The sequence below is a fragment of the Talpa occidentalis genome, unplaced genomic scaffold (assembly GCF_014898055.3).
Source record: "Talpa occidentalis isolate TD23 unplaced genomic scaffold, MPIMG_talOcc4v2.1, whole genome shotgun sequence".
NCBI lineage: Eukaryota > Metazoa > Chordata > Mammalia > Eulipotyphla > Talpidae > Talpa > Talpa occidentalis.
Window position 1 is genome coordinate 152,459,536 of NW_026555331.1, and position 18,177 is coordinate 152,477,712.

Here is an 18,177-nt window from a genome sequence, read left to right on the forward strand (position 1 = left end):
AGAACAGGCAGATCTACTGAAATACACTGTGTTTCTTCTCTGGGTTTCGAGAGGAAAATAAGGAAACATGGAGACAGTGTCCATGAATTAGGCAAAACCCCAGCAATGAAACACATGTTCCCCTGGAGCTCGCTCTCCTCTACACCTGCCCTTCATCTCCAAGGGGCGCAGCGGGGAGCCAGGAGGGGTCTGCTGTGCCCTGTGGGTAGCTCCCTGGCCGGGGAGGGAGCTCAGGCCATCGTGGTGATAGCGCTGAGACCCACGCCCCAGGCCACCCGGGAGGCCCAAACCTCAGCTGTTGGGAGTGACCACATTCTCCCGACCCTTCGGGTGGGTGGCGTCCCTGCGTGGAATGCAAGATCCCTGAGTGCCACGTCCCCGAATAACCGTTCTGGTCCACGTGGTTCCGCTGCAGCAGCGGAGGAAAGAGCGGCCCCCGCTGGTGCTCGCTGCAACGTGACTTGACTCGTGTCCCTGTAAGTCGCTTTACTTGCAGCCACAGCGTCCTGAGGACAACGGTCAGCGTGGACCCCATGCACTGAGTTGGGGCACCCCCACGCCCACACCAAGACGTTGATGCACGACTGTAACAGAATCCTCTCAATTCAGGCTACGTGATTGTCCTCAGGAATTTTTGAAAGTAATTTCTGTATTTGCCTAAATTTAGGAAAATCGCGAGGTTCCCGGGCGGGTCTTCACTCTCTGGGACCAGACTGGAGGCGTTTCCCTCAGGGTGAGCCTGATCACGAACCCACTTGTTGGTGCCCTTCTAGCGAGTCTCCCCATGCAGAGAGTCCCGGCGGCCCCCTTGTGAGATGCCTGCTCTGCCCAGGCCTGGGCCATCCTCCTGTGGGGCATCAGTGGAGACGCAGAAGCCCACAGGCTGCGTTGGGCACTGAGTCTCCGGACGCAGGGGTGTGGCCGGGGTCCCACTGGGCTAGAGACCCTGCTCTGTGGTGAGTCTCCCGCCTCTCCTAGAGTCTAGAGAAAGCAACTTGAAAGCAAGTCTTTGAAAGCAACTTGCAGGATGTTTTTTTTCGGGGGTGCGAGGGGAGGAGGAGAGCTTGGGGTTCATGGTCTAGAATGAAACCGCGTGCAGGCCTGGTGTGGGGGAGAAGGTATGGGGTTGGGGGCGCGGAACTGGGCTCAGGGTTGACCTGGACCCCCAAAGGAGGGCGCCAGGGCGAGACTCTTGGCCTGGCCAGGGCCAGGGCCGGGTGTGGAGCCAGGCACGGCCAGACGCAGGGAGTCAGAGGAGCCAGGCGTGCCCTGGAAGTGCAGCAGGGGCCGGGCGCGGGCAGGTCACCAGGCACGGGCAGGTCACCGGGGCTGAGAGGGAGAAGCTGAGGCATCGGATGCAGGCGGGGAGAGGCCCGAGGCCGCAGTCGGCGCTGAGCACAGCTCCCGGGCTCCAGCTCCCCGGCGTCCCTGCGAAGCCATGGCCTCTAAGCACACTCACAGCGGCGGTTCTGGGGACCCCGTAGGGGAGGTCGGAGGGGTGCACACAGCAGCAGGGTGGGGTGTGGCGGCGCTGCGGGAGGCTGGGGTCAGCGGAGAGCGCCGCCTTGGGACGTGGGGCAGGGCTGGGGGGGCTCTGTGGTGGGGGGCGGCGGAGATCGGCTGCAGCGCGCACCGAGGCGCGAGGTGAGCCTGGGAAAGAGCGCGGTGGGGCGCCCGCACCCACGGCGCGCCTCGCTCAGGCGGGCATTTGCGGGCGAAGGTCTGGAAAACACCCCAGGCTCGGATCAGGCGTGGCCGAGCCCTCCCGGCCGACCGGGCCCGGGCTTCGCTGGTGGATCGGCCCGCGGTGGTGTGGGCACCACCGGATCCCCGCGGGGTTGGCACCTGGGGCGCGCGGGGTGCGTCCCATCCGTCTCCTGGCGCCGCGCCCGGAACCCCCGCCAGGCGGCGCCACAGGCCTCCCGAGGAACGCGCGCCTGGGGGAGACCGGGCGGGTCCGCTGTGCCCCCCGCCCCCCGCGGGCGTGTGCAGACTGATGGTCCCCCCGCGCCCCCACACCCCCGCGCAGGGCTCCTCGAGCTTGGGGCGACGAGTCACACTTGGAGAACAGAAACACGCAGCGCGAGAAGAGCTTCGGCACCGGAGTCGTCGCCGAGGCCCCAGGTCCGCGCGGCCACGCGCGGGGAGACGCCGTGACCCGCCGGGCTTCTCCCCGTCTCGGGCAACATCCTCGACCCGGCTCCGCGCGGGGAGGGAGGCCCCGGCCTGCAGCGGGCGGGCTCGGCGGGCCTCGGTGCCCCCTGGCCCGCGGCTCTCAGCCCGGCTCTGCGCCCCGCCCGCTCCGGCCTCCTGCGCCCCGAGCCTCCTGCTCCCCCGGGACGATGACATCTCACCCCCCCCCCCCGGGGCTCGGGGACAGCGGCTCAGCCCTCGCGCCCCGGCCATGGCCTCCGTGAGCCGGACTGTGCGGAGGCCGGGGAGAGTGTGCCCAGGGGAAATGGAAGGAGACTTTCTGGGGGACCCTAGGAGGAGACAGCTGGGGAGACTGCAGGGGGTGGCCCTCAACCACCTCCACAGTGAAAGGGGCCCCCATTCGGGGGTCAGCGCCCCCGAGATCCAGTTGGCAGTTTTTTGGTAGAAGTTTGTTTTCAGGCCAAGGCCAGCCCCTTTTACCCAGTTTCTGGGGTGTTAGGAGAGAGCCCAGGATTGGTCAAAGTCTTGCTCCCTGTCGAGAGAGAGGACGGGGTGCATTTCGGTATTTATTCTATTGATGTGTGTATTGTATTAAATTTTTAAAAAAAGATTATTTATACAAGAACCAGGGTACAGGCCAGACATGCGGGAGGGTGAGAGGATTCAGCAGAGACAGAGTGGGGAGCAGAACAGGAGGATTTACTGAAATCCACTGCTGAGGGGAGCAGCGGGGAGACAGGAGAGGTCTGCTGGGCCATGTGGGTAGCTCCCTGGCAGGCGGGGCTCAAACCTGAGCCGCAGAGGCTGCAGACAGCTTCACAGCCGTCGCTCAACAGTGCCACCAGGGAGGCCCTGCATTAAAAATTTTAAGGTGTTAAATCCACCCTGCATTCATTCCTGGGATGAATCCCGCTTTTTCATGGTGTAGATGGATCTGGTGTGCTCATATTTTGTTGAGGATTTATGCGTCCATATTCACAAGACATGTTGCTCTATAGGGGTTTATTTATTTATTTATGATTTGTGTGGGGGTGGAGGGGTGGGGTGGGGGAGATACCCCCTTAAATGCAACTGTCCTGGGAGCGGCTCTGTGGGGACTCCCTGAAGGCGCACTGAGGAGGGCCAGCAGGTGGCAGCCGAGAGCCTCCCCGACAGGCCCCAGAGCAGAAAGCAGGGGTGGGGGAAGCTCCCGAAGGGGACCCAGAGGGACCGATGGGATCTAGAGGCAGGCGGTGGCGAGAAAAGGGCAACTGGCGCTGGACCCACCTGCTCAGATGGTCAGGAGGTGGGAGGGGCTGGGGGGTCACCATCCTGCCTCCCTCCTGGGCTGGGTCCAGCTTTGTCTGCCCTGAGGCTCATGCCTTGTCCCCACCCGGCGCTGCCACTTGCACGGTCCCGACCTTATAACTCATCAGGCGTCTGGGGCCGCGTGTTACTAGATAACGTGCAGGGCCTGGCCAGGGGCCCTGGGTGCTTCACCTGGCGCTTAAATTCCGTTTTAAAATCGGAGGCTGACTTGACAACCTGCAGCTGCGCTGAGGCCGCATTCGCGTCTCAGCAGTGGGGAGGAGATGAGCACCCCCCACGACCCAGTGAGGCTCCTTACCCCCCAGGCCCACGCTTGTGCGTTAGTGGTGATAACACGTGTGGCCTCGTCTCTTAACTTCAGGTACCGGAGGAAGCTAATCGTGTTCTCTGCATCTCAGCAAGGATCAGCTGAGGGTCCCCCCGAGAGGCTTGTGGGGGGTCCGAAGGTCACCTTCTGCAGGCTAGGCCTTACCATGTTCCTCTGGGCCCCTCCCCACTTTGCTCCCCATCCCACTGCCCACTCTGGGGGCCTCAGTTCTGCCGTCACATTACGTGAGTCTGTGTGTTTCTCTGGAGAAGCCATTGGACTTTTTATCGGGCTGGGGTTGAAGATGCAGATTTAGGTTGGCCGTTTTGACAATGTCGATTCTTCAGTTCATGAGCAGGGACTAGCTTCCCACGTCTCCATTTCTTTGTGTCTTCTTCTATGTCTTTCAATGCTGTTTTATAAGTTTTCTTTGCAGCGGTCCATCACTTTCTTTGTTAGGTTTACTCCTGGTTTTTAATTTTTTTTTTTATTTTGGTGTGATTGTAAATGGGATCATTTTCTTAATTCCCCCTCTGCTAGCTCAGTGTCTGCATAGAGAAAGGCAATTATTTTTCTGCACTGATTTTGTAACCTGCCACTTATTTCTTTATTTTTTTAAAGATTCATTTATTTATGCATATAAGAACTGGGGTACAGGCCAGAGGTGTGTGTGTGGGGTGAGAGGATTCACCAGAGACAGAGTGGGGACAGAACAGGACGATCTACTAAAATCCACTGCTGAGGGGAGCTGCGGGGAGACAGGAGAGGTCTGCTGCGCCATGTGGATAGCTCCCTGGCCGGGGATCGAACTGGTGCTGCAGTGACTGCAGACAGCTTCATAGGTTGTGTCTTAACCCTTTGCACACCAGGGAGGCCCTGCCACTCATTATTTCAATGAGGTTTTCAGTAGACTCTTCAGGGCTTTGTGTGTATATTATCACATTGTTACAAATAATGATAGTTTTACTTTCTTTTTCCCAGTTTGGATTCCTTTTATCTCCCTCTCTTGCCTCATTGCTCTAGCTAGGACTTTTAACACCATGTTTGTCTTGCACCAGATCTTAGTGGAAAAGCTTCCAGCTTCTCACCATTAAGAGTGGTTAGCGTGGCCTGTCCTATATGGCTCTTGTTATGTTTAGATATATCACATTTCCCTCCAGTTTTCCAAGGTTTTTTTTTTTTATTATCATAAGTGCATGCTGAATCTTATCAAATGATGTCTCTGCATCTGTTGTCCTGATCCTATGGTTTGTATCTTTCTCTTTGTTGATGTGGTGAATTACATTCATGTTCAGATGCTGAGCCAACCTCGTGTCCTGGTGTGAATCCCACATGGTCAGAGCGGGTCGTCTGTGTGATGCTTTCTTTGGCTTGTCAAGATTTTATTGAGGATTTTTGCCTCTGTGTTCACTGGGGAGGCCGGTGTGTAGTTGAAGGGGTTTTCTGTGTTTGGTATCAGAGTAATTTGGCCTCCTAAAATGTTTTTGGAACATTTGTTTTCTCAATTTTCTGGAAGATGAGTTTTTTCTTAACTCCGTTCACTGTCTCCTTTATTTAGGGGAGATGATATCCCGCCCACCTGTAACTTGCCCTTGAGCTGACCTCCACTTCTGCCAGTGACACCCAGGATGAGCCACGCTGACTGGTGAAGGCTTGGTCTGGTCACTTGAAGAATTGATTTGATGGCGCAGGGGTGAAAGACAGCGCGATCAAGCTGCCGCCAGTCACGGCAGCACGAGTTCGAGCCCTGGCCAGGGAGCTACCCACGTGGCACAGCAGACCTCTCCTGTCTCCCCGCTGCTCCCCTCAGCAGTGGATTTCAGTGGATCTGCCTGTTCTGTTCCCCACTCTCTCTGGTGAATCCTCTCCCCTCCCGCACCTCTGGTCTACACCCCAGCATTTGTATGCATAAATAAATAAATCTAAAAAAAAAAAAGATTTGATGTGACTGGACCTAGTGCCCAAGGCGGGTGGGTCAGGATTCTTCCTGGAGTTCAGCCTTTTGGGGGGATGGCCACTAGAGTGGGGGATGGGAGCGGCTTTGTCAATTTTCCCACCAAGGTGTAGCCCCAAGCCCCTAAGCCCCCAGGGCTCCCTAGCCCCCCATTCCATCCTCCCAGCCCCAAGCCCTCGGGACCTCGGCCCTCCAGGCTCCCCGGCTTCCGCCCCCGCCCACCGTCCTCGTCAGCAGCCGCAGCCGGGCGGGGCGGGCTGAACCCCAGAGGGGCGGCGGCTCCCGCGGAAGGGCTGCGCGTCTCCACCAGCGCCCCCCGGGCCGGCGCTCCCGGAGCTGCCCCCCGCCAGCTCCCCCCAGGGCCTCGGAGCCGCCGTCGTCGCCGCAACGCCTCGGAGCCTCTTCCCGCGCAGACGGCCCGCCGGAGCCATCCCGCCGCCTCCCGCTCCCTCCGCGCGCCATGGAGCCCGGGGAGCCGGGGCCCCGCGGGGACACTGCGGCCGCCACAGCCCGGGCGCCCGCTCCCAGGTACGGCCAGCCCTGGGGGGGGGGGCTTGGCCCCCTGCAGGGCTGGACTCTGGGGCGTGGCGGGGCGCCCCGCTGGGGCGGCAGGTCTGAGGTGGGGTGCAGGGCGCACAGCCCTGGGGAGCCCCGCCAGCAGACTGCCCGGCCGGCGTGTCTGGAGGGCGCGACCCCCTCCCGGGCTGCGAGAGGAGGTGTGGACGGGCAGGAGGGGTCGGCTCCGGCCCGGAGCCCTGCGCCAGAGGGTCCTGGGGCAGCGAGGGGGGCTCAGGGGAGTCACTGGGCCTGGTGTGCTGGGGGGAGAGGGGGAGGGAGCAGTAAGAAGGGGGCAGGGACTGGCCTCTTGAGGTTGATTTCCAACACCCCGTTCCTGACAGTCCCTGCCTTCCCAACTGGGGTCCCCCAACCGGGCGCAGGTGCTGGGTATTTGCCAAGTCAAGCCTCCTTTACCCCGACCCGGCCCCCTGGGCGCTCCGCGCTCACTGTCCCCTCTCGCTGCTGCCGCCTCCCCTGCTGGGCAGGGGTGAACCTCCCCAGGCGGGGCAGAGAGAGAGAGGGGGAGAGGGAGAGAGAGCTAGCGAGCGCACACACGCGTGGAGGCTGCCTGTGGAGTCTCCACCCGCGTCTGCAGAGAAATCTCTCTCTGTCCCTCTGCCGTGTCTCTGGGGTGACCAAGGACGCGTCAGAGGGGCCTGGGGGTGTCAAGGAGAGAGGGAGGGAAGGGGCATTTGGGTTCCCTTTGGGCCTTAAAAAGTTTTTGCTCCATGCCTGGGAGAAGATGGTCCGTGGGCGATTGTGAGTGTGGGCGGGTGGGAGGCTCATTCAATACGGCGTCGTGGGCGGCAAGGGGTTCAGCAAAGACTCTTTCCTTTGGGGCCACTGTGATGGGGACCACGTGGAGCAGCCTCGCTTACTGGGAAGATAAATTCTCTCTCCTCAGACCCGCGCTCCCCTGCTCTGCTCCAGGGCCACGCTGGCCAGAGCTGCTCACCCCCCTTTCTTCAGCTGCTCCCTTCTCTGTCAGCCCCCTCCCCAGGCCCCACAGGCCCCTCCCCAGGCCCCCTCCCCAGGCCCCACAGGCTCTGTGGGGGATTTCCTAGGGAAAGTGACGGATTGTGAAAGTCCCAGAGAAGGTCAAGCAGCCGTGATGACAAGGCTGGCCCAGAGCCGGGGCCTGCTTGCTCGGATAACGCCATCGGATTTTCAAGTGCAGTAACCGAGCCGTGCTGGTGTTGGTGTGCGGGGACTGTGCTTCGGGAGCAGACTGAGTCAGATGGGCACACGGCGATGTGGGCACCAGGTCAGGCGGAGCTGGGGGGAGGGCCTGGGGGTCAGTGGTGCTGGAGACTTGGGCTCTTGTGTGGCTGAGCCAGTGAGGACCCAGTTTTTAGCTAAAGGTGTCGCCCACCAGCGCTTCTCCGCCTTCAACATTCAGGAGAATCTCCTGGAACTTGTAAACTACAGACGCTGACTCAGCAGGTCTGGCAGGGCCTGAGACTCTGCATTTCTCACACAGCCTCGGTTGCTGGCAACATCTCTGGTCTGTGAACCATGCTTTGAAGTGCAAGCACGTGAGACTATCCAGTGTTTATTTAACGGAGAGGTGTCTCGGGGTCACCTGGCAGCTCCCTTGTGTCCTTGTTGTTAGTCTCTTAGTCAGGGGACGAGAAGGATCCTGGGGCTGGGGGGAGAGACCGGCAGATGGTGGGCACTGACCTGGGGATTTTCCACTTCCCTGGAGCCTGGAGGGCTGCCTGTCAAAGGGGGCACCTTGTGAGGGTTTCATAAACTGGGCTGTGCTCCCACAGGTGCCGTGGAGCCTCCAGGTGAGGCATCTCAGTCTAGTCTGTGGCCCAGAAGCTCTGAAAGTTGAGCGTCTAAAGGCGGGCGGAGGTGTGAGGTGCAGCCAGCTCTGGGGAGAGGAACACATTTTATTTTGCTCCTGAGACAGTATCTCAGGGTTTCCTGTACACAGCTGCACAGATGTAGATTCCCAGTTTTGCGCTTTATAAGATAATATTTCCCAAATTTGTCCAACCATGACAGCTACTTGGGTAAAAAACAATTTCTAGGCGCCTCCCTTTGAGGTTCTGATTGGGCAGGTGTGGGCTGGGCCCAGAAATCTCTATTTAAAAAGTCTGACCAGGGCCAACCTGATGACCAAGGGATTAATTAAGTCTCAGCTGTATCCCGGCTAAGGCTCCACTCAGATCCCCGGCCAGGGAGATACCCACACGGCACAGCAGACCTCTCCTGTCTCACCGCTGCTCCCTTCAGCAGTGTGTTTCAGTAGATTTGCCTGTTCTGTTCCCCACTCTGTCTCTGGTGAGTCCTCTCTCTCTTGCATCTCTGGCCTACACCCAGTTCTATACAACAATTAAAAAAATCATTAATAAAAAAGTCTGACCATTATCTTAATGACCATCGTATCTTAGTTATGATATTTCTTTCAACGTTGAAAGTTGGAAGGCATCTTGGGCTGCAAGCCACAGATAAGACAGAGAAGGGCCTCCCTGGTGGCGCAAGGGGTTAAGCACCAGCACCATGAAGCAATCTGCAGCCTCTGCAGCATTATTTCGATCCCGGGCAGGCCAGGGAGCTACCCACATGGTGCGGCCGACCTCCCCTGTCTTGCCCGCTGCTCCCCTCAGCAGTGGATTTTGGTCAATCTGCCTGTTTTGTTCCCTGCTCTGTCTCCGGTGGATCCTCTCTCCCCCTGCATCTCTGGCCTGTGCCCCAGCTCTTGTATGCATAAATAAATAAATCTTTAAAAAAAGAAAAGACAGAGAAGACGGGGCGTTCCCAGCACTCACACACTGCTCTTGTTCCCGCAGCACCAGCCAGAGCACCCCAAGTCCCGAGAGTGGGAGCCCTGACAGCGCAAGCCCTGAGCGCGGCCCGGAGCCGGGGGCCGCCCCGCCGGAGCTGAGGCTGCTGCTCCTGGGGAAACGCGGCGCGGGGAAAAGCGCCACGGGAAACAGCCTTCTGGGCAAGGCCGTGTTCATGGCCAAGTTCAGCGCGCGGCAGGCGGTGACCCGGGCGTGCCAGCGCGAGAGCGGGGCCGCGGGAGGGAGGCGGCTGGCGGTCATCGACACCCCGGCCCTGTTCTCCCCGCTGTGGGACCCCCAAGACCGGCGCGGCCACCTGGAGCGCTGCGTGGAACTCTGTGCGGGCAGCGTCCACGCGCTGCTGCTGGTCATCCCCATCGGCCACTTCACGGCCGAGGACGCGGAGACGGCGCAGGGCATCTGGGAGGCGTTTGGGGCGGAGGTCAGGGAGCGCGCCCTGGTGGTCTTCACGCGCAAGGACGAGCTGGGGGAGGCCTCCCTGAAAGAGTACGCAGAGCTTGACGCCCCCGACGGTCTCAGAGAGCTGGTTAGAGGCTGCGGCCGCCGGTACTGTGCCTTCAACAACAAGGGCGGCGAGGAGGAGCGGGCCAGCCAGCTGCGGGAGCTCCTGAGCTTGGTGGACGACAGTGCGGACCCTTGTTGCCTGAAGGTCAGCACCGCCTGCAGTGGACCCCAGGTGAGGACCGTCAGGCCTCCCAGGCCTCTGCCCCACTCGCAGTGGCCAGAGGGGGCAGAAGCGGAGGCAGTGGGCACTGTGTGCTGTGCAGGTGCATCCTGGAGGGGACACGCACCACCATGGGGGGCAGATGGCAGGCTCTTGTGTCACCCTTTAATTCATGGATGCAGCTGAGTCCTTCTCTCATACCCTCCTGGCAGCGCATGGATGGGCTCCACCCTCTCTTTCTCTGGGTCAGTGAAATGGCCTCTTCTTGTTTCTCTCCCTCTTTCTGGCTGCCCTAGAAAGTCAGGGCCCCTCTAACACCCTCTGGACCTTGGCCTCTTGGGGCTTGTTCTAGCTCAGCCCCAAGGCCCCACACTCTCTCCTGGGGTGACCCCATGTTGGTATGTGTTAGAGCTCCCCCGTGGCCAACAGTGTCCTAACGTGACTGAGTTGAGGTCCACAGACGTCAGCTTCTCCTTCCAGGGAGTCCAGAAGCTCTCAGAACTCTGGCCATGGAGATGGTCGCTGTCACCATGATGCCCTTCTGGTGCTCTGAAAAGTTCCTGATAAATTCAAACTGGAAAAGCTTCCACATATCCCATGCTGCCAGCTGTCCCTCAAGCATAGACAGCTTCCGCACAAAAACTATAAAACTTTACCATTCCTGCTATTCAGGGCAGTCTTTTGGGAGCCTCCCACTGAGCCCACAGGGGAGACGACAAAATCTCCCCTCTCCACCTCTCTGAGTGCTGCCTGTTTCTCCAAGGAATTGCCGTAACGGTAGGAGTACAGTTAGAGAAGCTTCAGGAAAAATGCCTTGCATTGACAGCACATGTGGGGTCCCTCTGTGGTCTGAGAACAAGGTCCTTCTCACTTCTGGGGGGTCCCCCAAAGCAGCAGTGGGGTGATAGCACTGATTCTGGACAGGTCTACAAGGGCCATTGAAGACATGGCCAAGGCCTGGAGGCCTCATCCTGTCCCCCCTGTGGTGCACCCGTATCTGTGAGGCTCATTCTCTCCCTTCACTTCTAGGATCCTGTGGCTGAACCTGCACCCCAGAAAGGAGACAGTCCGCACGGTAGGAAGATCCTTTCTATGTTAGGCTCACATTCTGTATTCTTGCACCTGCATCGAAGTGAGGTGGGAAAATGAGCTTGATAAGTCAGAACAAAGCTGCACCCCAAGACCTGGCTGAGGCCCTGCCACAGCCTGTCCCCCAGGAAATGCCTCCCACATCGTAGGGGCAGCACAGGCAAAGGTCCTGGGGTGGGTGTCATGGAGCTGGAGCTGCCTTTCATGGTTTCTTTCCTGACTGAGCCTCTTCCTGAACCTGGTCCCAGGACCACCCAGGTTTGGCCTCCTGTGGGGAAAGCTGTGGTCACCCCTCCAGGGAGAGCCCTGGGCTAGGAGTCTCCAGGTGAGGGGTGCTAGTAAGGATACAGCCCCCCATGGCATAGTGTGGCATGGCCTTCCTCCTGTTTAGGGGTTTTAGGGAGTGTGATTCGGTCCATAGGAGGAGCACACGCAGCTAGCGCAGGCATCCTTTCCTGAGGAGCCTGCAGGCTGGTCTGGGCCAGCTCTGAGCCAAAAGTGAATCAGCATCTAATAAGACAGATGAGGTCTCTATCACATGGAATATTCCAGAATAATGATTAAAATTAAAGTTATAATAATTGCAACTGACATTATGTCCTGGGTGGGTGGGGGACGGTCCATAGTGTGGTTTGCACGGTCACCTGGAGGTGACACACAGGGGTGAGATGTGGACACTGTGACCCTGTGGCGCCAGGACCCTGATAAGTCTACATTTGGGACTGTAGAATTTCCAGACGTGGCATTTCCAGCCCTGGGGGTCCCGCTGGCCCTCCCCAGGGAGCCCTCTCTCCAGACTCCCCTCCCTGTAGATGCTGCACTGGCTGGTGACCCCCACGTGAGGAGCCCAGGTGTGCACTTGCGTCTGGTTCCTTCACTCGCGAGTTTTCCAGACCCACCGAGTTGCAAGTTGCAGCTGACGCTTTGTCCTGACTCGCTGTGTAGCAGCTGCCGCCTGAGCAGCCACCGCGAGCACCGTGAGCCCAGACTCACCCTGGCCCGTCTAGCCATGGACGTCCGCCCTCGGGTCCCCTCTGGCAGCCAGGGAGAGGGGCCCTGAGAAGGGTGAAGGCCAAGGCACACATTCTCGCGTTCCTGGGCAATCTCGAGGCTTGGCCCGCACGGTCCTTCCGCGGGGTCCACTGGGAATCATAACCCCGTCCTCGTCTCCAGGGTCCCGCGCAGGGACAGACTCTGAGCCCGTCCTTGTGTCCTCAGGGCTGCAGGCCGCGGGAGGCGAGCCGGGCGCCGAGCCGCCGGAGCTGAGGGTGCTGCTCGTGGGCAAGCGGGGCGCGGGGAAGAGCGCGGCGGGGAACCGCCTTCTGCGCAGGCACGCCTTCCCGGCCAGGCTGAGCTACGAGCCCGTGACCCGGAGCTGTGAGGCCGCGAGCAGGGTCTGGGGAGGCAGGAAACTCCTGATCATCGACACCCCAGACGTCTCCTCCTGCCCGGACATCAAGTCGCAGCTGCTGGGGCTCGCCTCCGAGGGCCCCCACGCCGTCCTGCTGGTGACCCCGCTGGGCTCCTTCTCCCGGCGCGACGAGGCGGTGCTCGCGGCCCTCCAGCGCTGCTTTGGGGACGAGGTCACGGAGCACATGACCGTCCTCTTCACCAGGGGAGAGGACCTCGGGCCGCAGGACGCAGCCACCGTCTTGGAGACCGCAGGCCGAGCGCTCCACGCGCTCCTCGACAAGTGTAGTGGCCGCTGGGTTGTCTCCGACTGCAGAGCCGCGGGCGCGGCCGAGGAGCGCCAGGTGGACGAGGTCCTGGGGCGCATCCTGGACTCGGTGGCGCAGCACCAAGGCCGGCCTTGCACCTTCACGGGGGAAGGTGAGCCCCGGGACAGGCTCGCGGGGGGTAGGCCCCGGAGCCCTTCCTGTCCCGGGGGGCAAGGAGAGGCTGGCGAGGACGGGAGGGGTCCTGTGGGGAACTTTCCAGGGTTTTCTCTCTCCTGCCCGGGGTTTCCCACGGCTCCGTGCCCTCCGGGGCGCCCCGACACCGGGTCCCGAGTCCTTCCCTTCATGCCCATCCCTCCTGGGTGGCGCGAGTCTCCAGCTGACTTTTTATTCATCTTCTCAAGTTTTCCTTGCGGTCCCTTGGCGTGGGGACTCGCAGAGGCTGCAGGGTGCGCGCGATCACCACCTGCAGGGGCGACATTCAGTTCTATGGCCAAATGGGTTAAAAATTCTAAACCCCTGTTAGAGGCCAGCACCCGGTCGTCACTGAGGAATGGCCAGAGAGCGCCTTCTCGATATCCAGCCTCCTCCTGACCACACGGAGACTCTTCGGGTCCAGGGCTAGGTGCCCTAAAATTTCCTCCTAATTTGCAGCGACCCCGAAAGCACTGATATTTGGGGCCATTAATTTTCAAATCAGTGCTTTGGCACTTGCTGTCCAGCAGCATTCCCACTGTGAGCACAGCCGAGGACCCCGGGGAGCCCCAGGGTGGTGCTTCCCGCCACCCACTCCTGCTCCCCCACGTGTAGGTGCTTCCGTCATCTGGAGGGGACCTTTCCCATCTCCTGTTTCCCCCACGGTGTCTCTCGCCCTCTCCTGACTCTGTCATTCTCGTGTTTCTCTCCTCTCTTCTCTGCTGGAGGGGGCCGTACTGATGGGACAAGGGCCGGAGCTGAGCCCCCCCATGGGGGCCCGGGGGGCTTTAGATGGAGTGGTCGCCAGTCACTGCCTAAGCGCAAGTGCCCAGCCCCGTGTGCTGCTTGTCCTCGTGCCCCCGCCGAGAGGCTCCCGCCCAGCCTCGCCCACCCGGTCCCTCCTGTTCCCAGTATCCCGCAGGGGAGACTGTCGAGGCCGGGGGGCAGGTGTGTATGAAGCTCTTGCACAGTGTGCATGGGGGGCGGGCAGGGCGCCTCTTACGGACATGTGTCCACGTGGGAAGCCGGTGGGGCTGAGTGGACATAGCCCGGGTGGAAATAGGCCTGGACAATGCATAGAGTTTGGACTTCTAGAAAGTACCTGCCGCTGAAAGCTGGGTAGGACTGAGCCTGCCCCTGGGGCAGGGGGGAGCAACAGGGCTGGTCTGGAGAAGGTGGGGGGTCACGCCTCCAGGTAACGGGGGCTGCGGGTCAGACCAGGCCCCAGGGAGCTTGAGAACAGCACCCTCGGGAGGGACGGAGGCCGCCGCTGAGATGTGTGGCATGTGGTGGTCAGCCGGCTCTGTGACCTGTCAGCCTGAGTCCGGAGATGCCTTCAGGGGAGCCGGTCACCGATGTCCCTTCAGGGAAGAGCCCGACGGGCTTTCCTCCCAGAGTGGAGACGGGAACAGTAACTTGGGGAAGATTCATGATCGAGATTCTCATCACAGAAGAGACTGAACGGAGAGAGAGGCCAGAGCAGACGTGCCAAGGCCTGAGGGACCCCAACAACCATGTTGTGAGAGCTCCGTGCCTCTGAAATGCCCTTTACAGGGGACTCCACAGTGTGAACCCACACAGGTGCCAGCTGTGCCCCTTGTTGTAGTCCCGGAGCGCCCGTGACTCGCTTCTGTTCAGTGTGGCCTCCGGGAGGGGCTTTCGGCAGGGCCTGCTCCGGGGGTGGTGACCCGGCCGCGGGTGTCTGGCTCTCCCCGGTCTCCCGGCCTGCGCAGTAACTCCCAGGGCCAGCCGCTTTGCTGTCCTGGGCAGCTGGCGACAGGGAGACGTGGTGGCGGCAGGGAAGGCGAGGGGGTGAGACGGGGCGGCAGAGTCAGGAGGAGGCGAGAAGCCGGTGGTTCTCACAGGAGTCGGTGAGGGACCAGGGAGGGGCCGGGCAGGGCCAGAGACAGGGGCGGTGGCGCGTCTGTGCACGAGCCCAGGAGAGACCAAGCCAGGCCCGGGCCAGGGACGAGCCCTCCTGCTCTGGATGAGCAGCAGCTGGGGCCATGCCCTCTGCGCGTCCTGCTGGAAGCCACGGCATCCCCGGGAACAGCAGGCCTGGCTCACCCACCTCACCCACCTCTCCCCTTTCCTCCCGCAGCAACCCTGAGCCTCCTCCTGGTGGGGCGCAGCGGGACCGGCAAGAGCGCAACGGGAAACAGCATCCTCGGGCGGCCCGACTTCCCCTCCCAGCTCCACGCGCAGCCCGTCACCACCACCTGCCGGCAGGGCACGCGGCTGTGGGAAGGGCAGAAGGTCGTGGTGGTGGACACCCCGGCCCTGGACCAGGTGCTGGGGGCTCAGGGGGATCCCCGACAGCTGCAGGGGGAGGTCGAGCGCTGGTTCACCTGCTGCGAGGGCGGGAAGAAGATTCTGGTGCTGGTGCTCCAGCTGGGACGGTTCACGCAGAGGGATGAACAGGCCCTGCAGGGTCTGGAGGCCATCTTCGGAGGGGAAGTGACACGTCACATGATCCTGCTGTTCACCCGGAAGGAGGACCTGGGGGACGGGACGATCGAGGAGTACACCAGGAACACGGACAACGAAGCTCTCAGGAAGATTGTGGACAAGTGTGGGGGGCGGGTGTGTGCTTTCAACAACAAGGACACTGGCCAAGCGGGGGACACCCAGGTGAGAGGCCTTTTGAACATGGCCAACGCGCTGGTGAGGGACCACGGGGGGTACCCGCATGAGTGGGAGAGCGTCAGCAGGAACATTCAAAAGGCTCTGGAGAAGCCCAAGCTCCCATCCTGGAAGACTTTCTGGAAACCTCAAGCCTCCAGAATGCCTGGCGGTCACTTTAAATCAGAGACAGTCTAGGGGACAGAGGATGGGGATTCGGTGAGGGCCCTTGACTCTTGGGGCTGGAGAAGCAAATGTCTCTCACCTATGATGCTTCAGGCAAAACACGCCAGATGGCAGGGGGTCAGAGAGGGAAGAAGGAATAAAATCAAGCCTCCGGAGAGGCTTCAGAGATGAGGCTGGTGGTGGGTCAGCTCCAAGCCACCAGCTTGCATCAGCTGTGTGGGTCGACTGGTGTCAGGACGGACAGGGCCCAGGCGGAGGTAGCTGAGGTCAGGGAACAGCCACACGAGAGCGGGGCCCCCAATATGGGTGGTTGTCACAGTGAGACAATCTTACCGAAATTTTTTATATTTCAGTTTTTAAAAAAGATTTATTTATTGATGTACACAAGAGCTGGGGTACAGGCCAGAGGTGTGGAGGGTGAGAGGACTCACCAGAGACAGAGTGGGGAACAGAACAGGCAGATTGAAGCACGCTGCTGAGGGGAGCAGCGGGGAGACAGGAGAGGTCTGTTGCATCATGTGGGTTTCTCCCTGGCTGGGAATCGAACTGGTGCTGCAGTGGCTGTGGACAGCTTCATAGATTGTGTCTTAACCCCTTGCGCCACCAGGGAGGCCCAAGTTCCAAAATTCTAATGTAATTCTAGATTTCCACCAGATCATTGAAAACACCTTTGTGCTTTTCTCTCTTTTAAAATCCTGGAAGCTGGGCCTCCCCTGGTGGTGCAGGCGGTTGAGCTTTGAAGCTGTCCATAGCCTCCGCAGCGCCAGTTTGATGCCGGCCGGCTGGGTGAGGGTCCCACATGGCGCAGCAGACCTGTCCTGTCTCGCCCGCTGCTCCCCTCAGCAGTGTATTTCAGTCAGTCTGCCTGTTCTGCTCCCTGCTCTGTCTCTGGTGAATCCTCTCACCCTCCCGTGCATCTGGCCTGTACCCCAGTTCTTGTATAAATAAATAAATAAATCTTAAAAAAAAAAGTCCCGGAAGCTGGGAATTAGGGTGAAACTCAAAGAACAATAAACTCCCCGCTCTGGGGAGTGAGGCGCCTCCCGTCTAACAGGCCGGGGGGCATTGACACCCTGGCCTCACCCCCTCTGTCTGGCTCCGGGGGCTCCTCCACACACAGGGTCAAGGTGGGCCCCACCCACAGCTGAGCACAGGATGCTGAGAGCTGCCGGGTGGGTGATGAGGAGCTGGAACCTTCTCCAGGAGCCGTGGGGTGGAGGGCGGCAGCGTCAACACTTTGCACGTGATGAGGGCGGGTCCCACGTGAGGTTTATCTGTGAAAGCGGCAGGTAAACAGGTAAACCTTCCAGATGAGCCCGTGTGGAAGACACAGCTGGTCACGTTGGTTCTCTTGTTCTCTACGCAACCCTCACTGCGACAGATCCTGGCAAGTGTCATGTTTTACCATAATGTTAAACATAATGTAGGTAAAAACATTCAGGTGAATGAAATAATAAAGACAAATTCTCCGTGAGCGCCTCCCCAGCCGGCGGGTCCGCGTCTCCGTCTGTGTGTGGGGGGAGGCCCTCGGGCTGCACTGGGCTCTCCCCCTGGGGGCCCAGAAGAGGAAGGTTCTGGGTGAACCCCGGCCATGGCGCCGCCTCGCTCCCGGCTGCCGCTGGTGCTCCCCGCCCGCCTCCCCCCTCAGCTCCTCCCCTTGGGCTCTTTCTGTCCAGCTCAGTCCCTCCCTGTTGGGGACCGGAACCCTCATGCCCGAGGGATCTGAGACCTGCTGAGCTCCCCCTCCTGAGACGGGGGTGGCTGCCCCCCACTCACAGCTGCCGTTGGGCAGGGGAGTCCCCAGAGGTGGCCGAGGGGGCTCCGTTCCCCTCTGGGCCCCTATTTGTGTCGCAGTCGCTTTTCCTCCTGCTGACCGGGGCTAATGACCGCCCCCCTCCCCGATGACCCTGCTTTTCTCTCCTGCTGACTGTCCCGGGGCGCCCAGGTGCCGGGGGAGGGTCACAGGTCATGACTCAACGGGACTTTCTCTTGCTTCTCCCACCTCGGGTTCCCAGCCCTTGTGTCCTTCGGCCCCGTCCCGGGGTGTGGGCGGCATCCTCACTGGGGCCCCTGTCCGGGCCGGGGCCCTGGGTTGAGCATCAGCCCTCGGGAGAGTGCGAGTCTGACCATGGCCACCAGCCCGCGGCCGCTCCTCCTCCTGTCCCGTGTGACAGCCCTGGCGCCAGGGGATGGGCCCCAGCTGGGGCGATGTTGCCCACAAGGGACAGGGCGACCCTGGAGACATGTTGGGCTGTCCCCACAGGGAGGGTGCGGCCCACAGGCGTGGGTAGAGGCCCGGGTCGGGCCGGGGCGGCCAGTCTGCATTGCCCAGGGAGCCTCCGCGCAGAGTAGCCCACGCCCAGAGTGTCCGCAGGGCCGAGCAGGGCGACCCGCGTGCCGTGCGCCTGTGCCAGGTGGGGTCCCCGGGGTCCCCACGTCCTCGGACGAGAGGGTGAGGCGCATGTCCAGGAGAGGCCTCTCCTTGCTCAGCATCTGATGGCTCCTGCATGAAGCTGGTGTCGCCTGCTCTCTCTGGGCCTCCCTCCAGCCTCGGCCTCTCCCCAGGCCCCTGCCTGCTCCCCCCTCCCTCTCCCTCCCTCTTCCCTCCCCCTGCGCTGAGGCCCACCTCGGGGACAGCGGCTTCTGCGGCC

The 18,177-nt window shown here is 60.9% G+C and overlaps 1 protein-coding gene across 1 annotated transcript; it reads left to right on the forward strand.

Annotated features, from left to right (window-relative positions):
* The first annotated feature begins 6,183 nt into the window (after nt 1-6,183).
* On the forward strand, nt 6,184-17,005 carry GIMAP8 (GTPase, IMAP family member 8). Its single transcript, XM_037518756.2, has 5 exons — nt 6,184-6,251; nt 9,080-9,770; nt 10,788-10,833; nt 12,066-12,677; nt 14,820-17,005. The coding sequence occupies exons 1-5, from the start codon at nt 6,184-6,186 to the stop codon at nt 15,536-15,538; spliced, it is 2,136 nt and encodes a 711-aa protein (XP_037374653.1). The 3' UTR covers nt 15,539-17,005.
* The last annotated feature ends 1,172 nt before the right edge of the window (nt 17,006-18,177 follow it).

Bases quoted from the DNA above. Each gene is read 5' to 3' on its own strand.
- GIMAP8 (XM_037518756.2), top strand. From the start codon at position 6,184: ATGGAGCCCGGGGAGCCGGGGCCCCGCGGGGACACTGCGGCCGCCACA. The intron at 9,771-10,787 runs GTGAGGACCGTC...CTTCACTTCTAG, and splicing joins CCGCCTGCAGTGGACCCCAG to GATCCTGTGGCTGAACCTGC. The intron at 10,834-12,065 runs GTAGGAAGATCC...TTGTGTCCTCAG, and splicing joins GAAAGGAGACAGTCCGCACG to GGCTGCAGGCCGCGGGAGGC.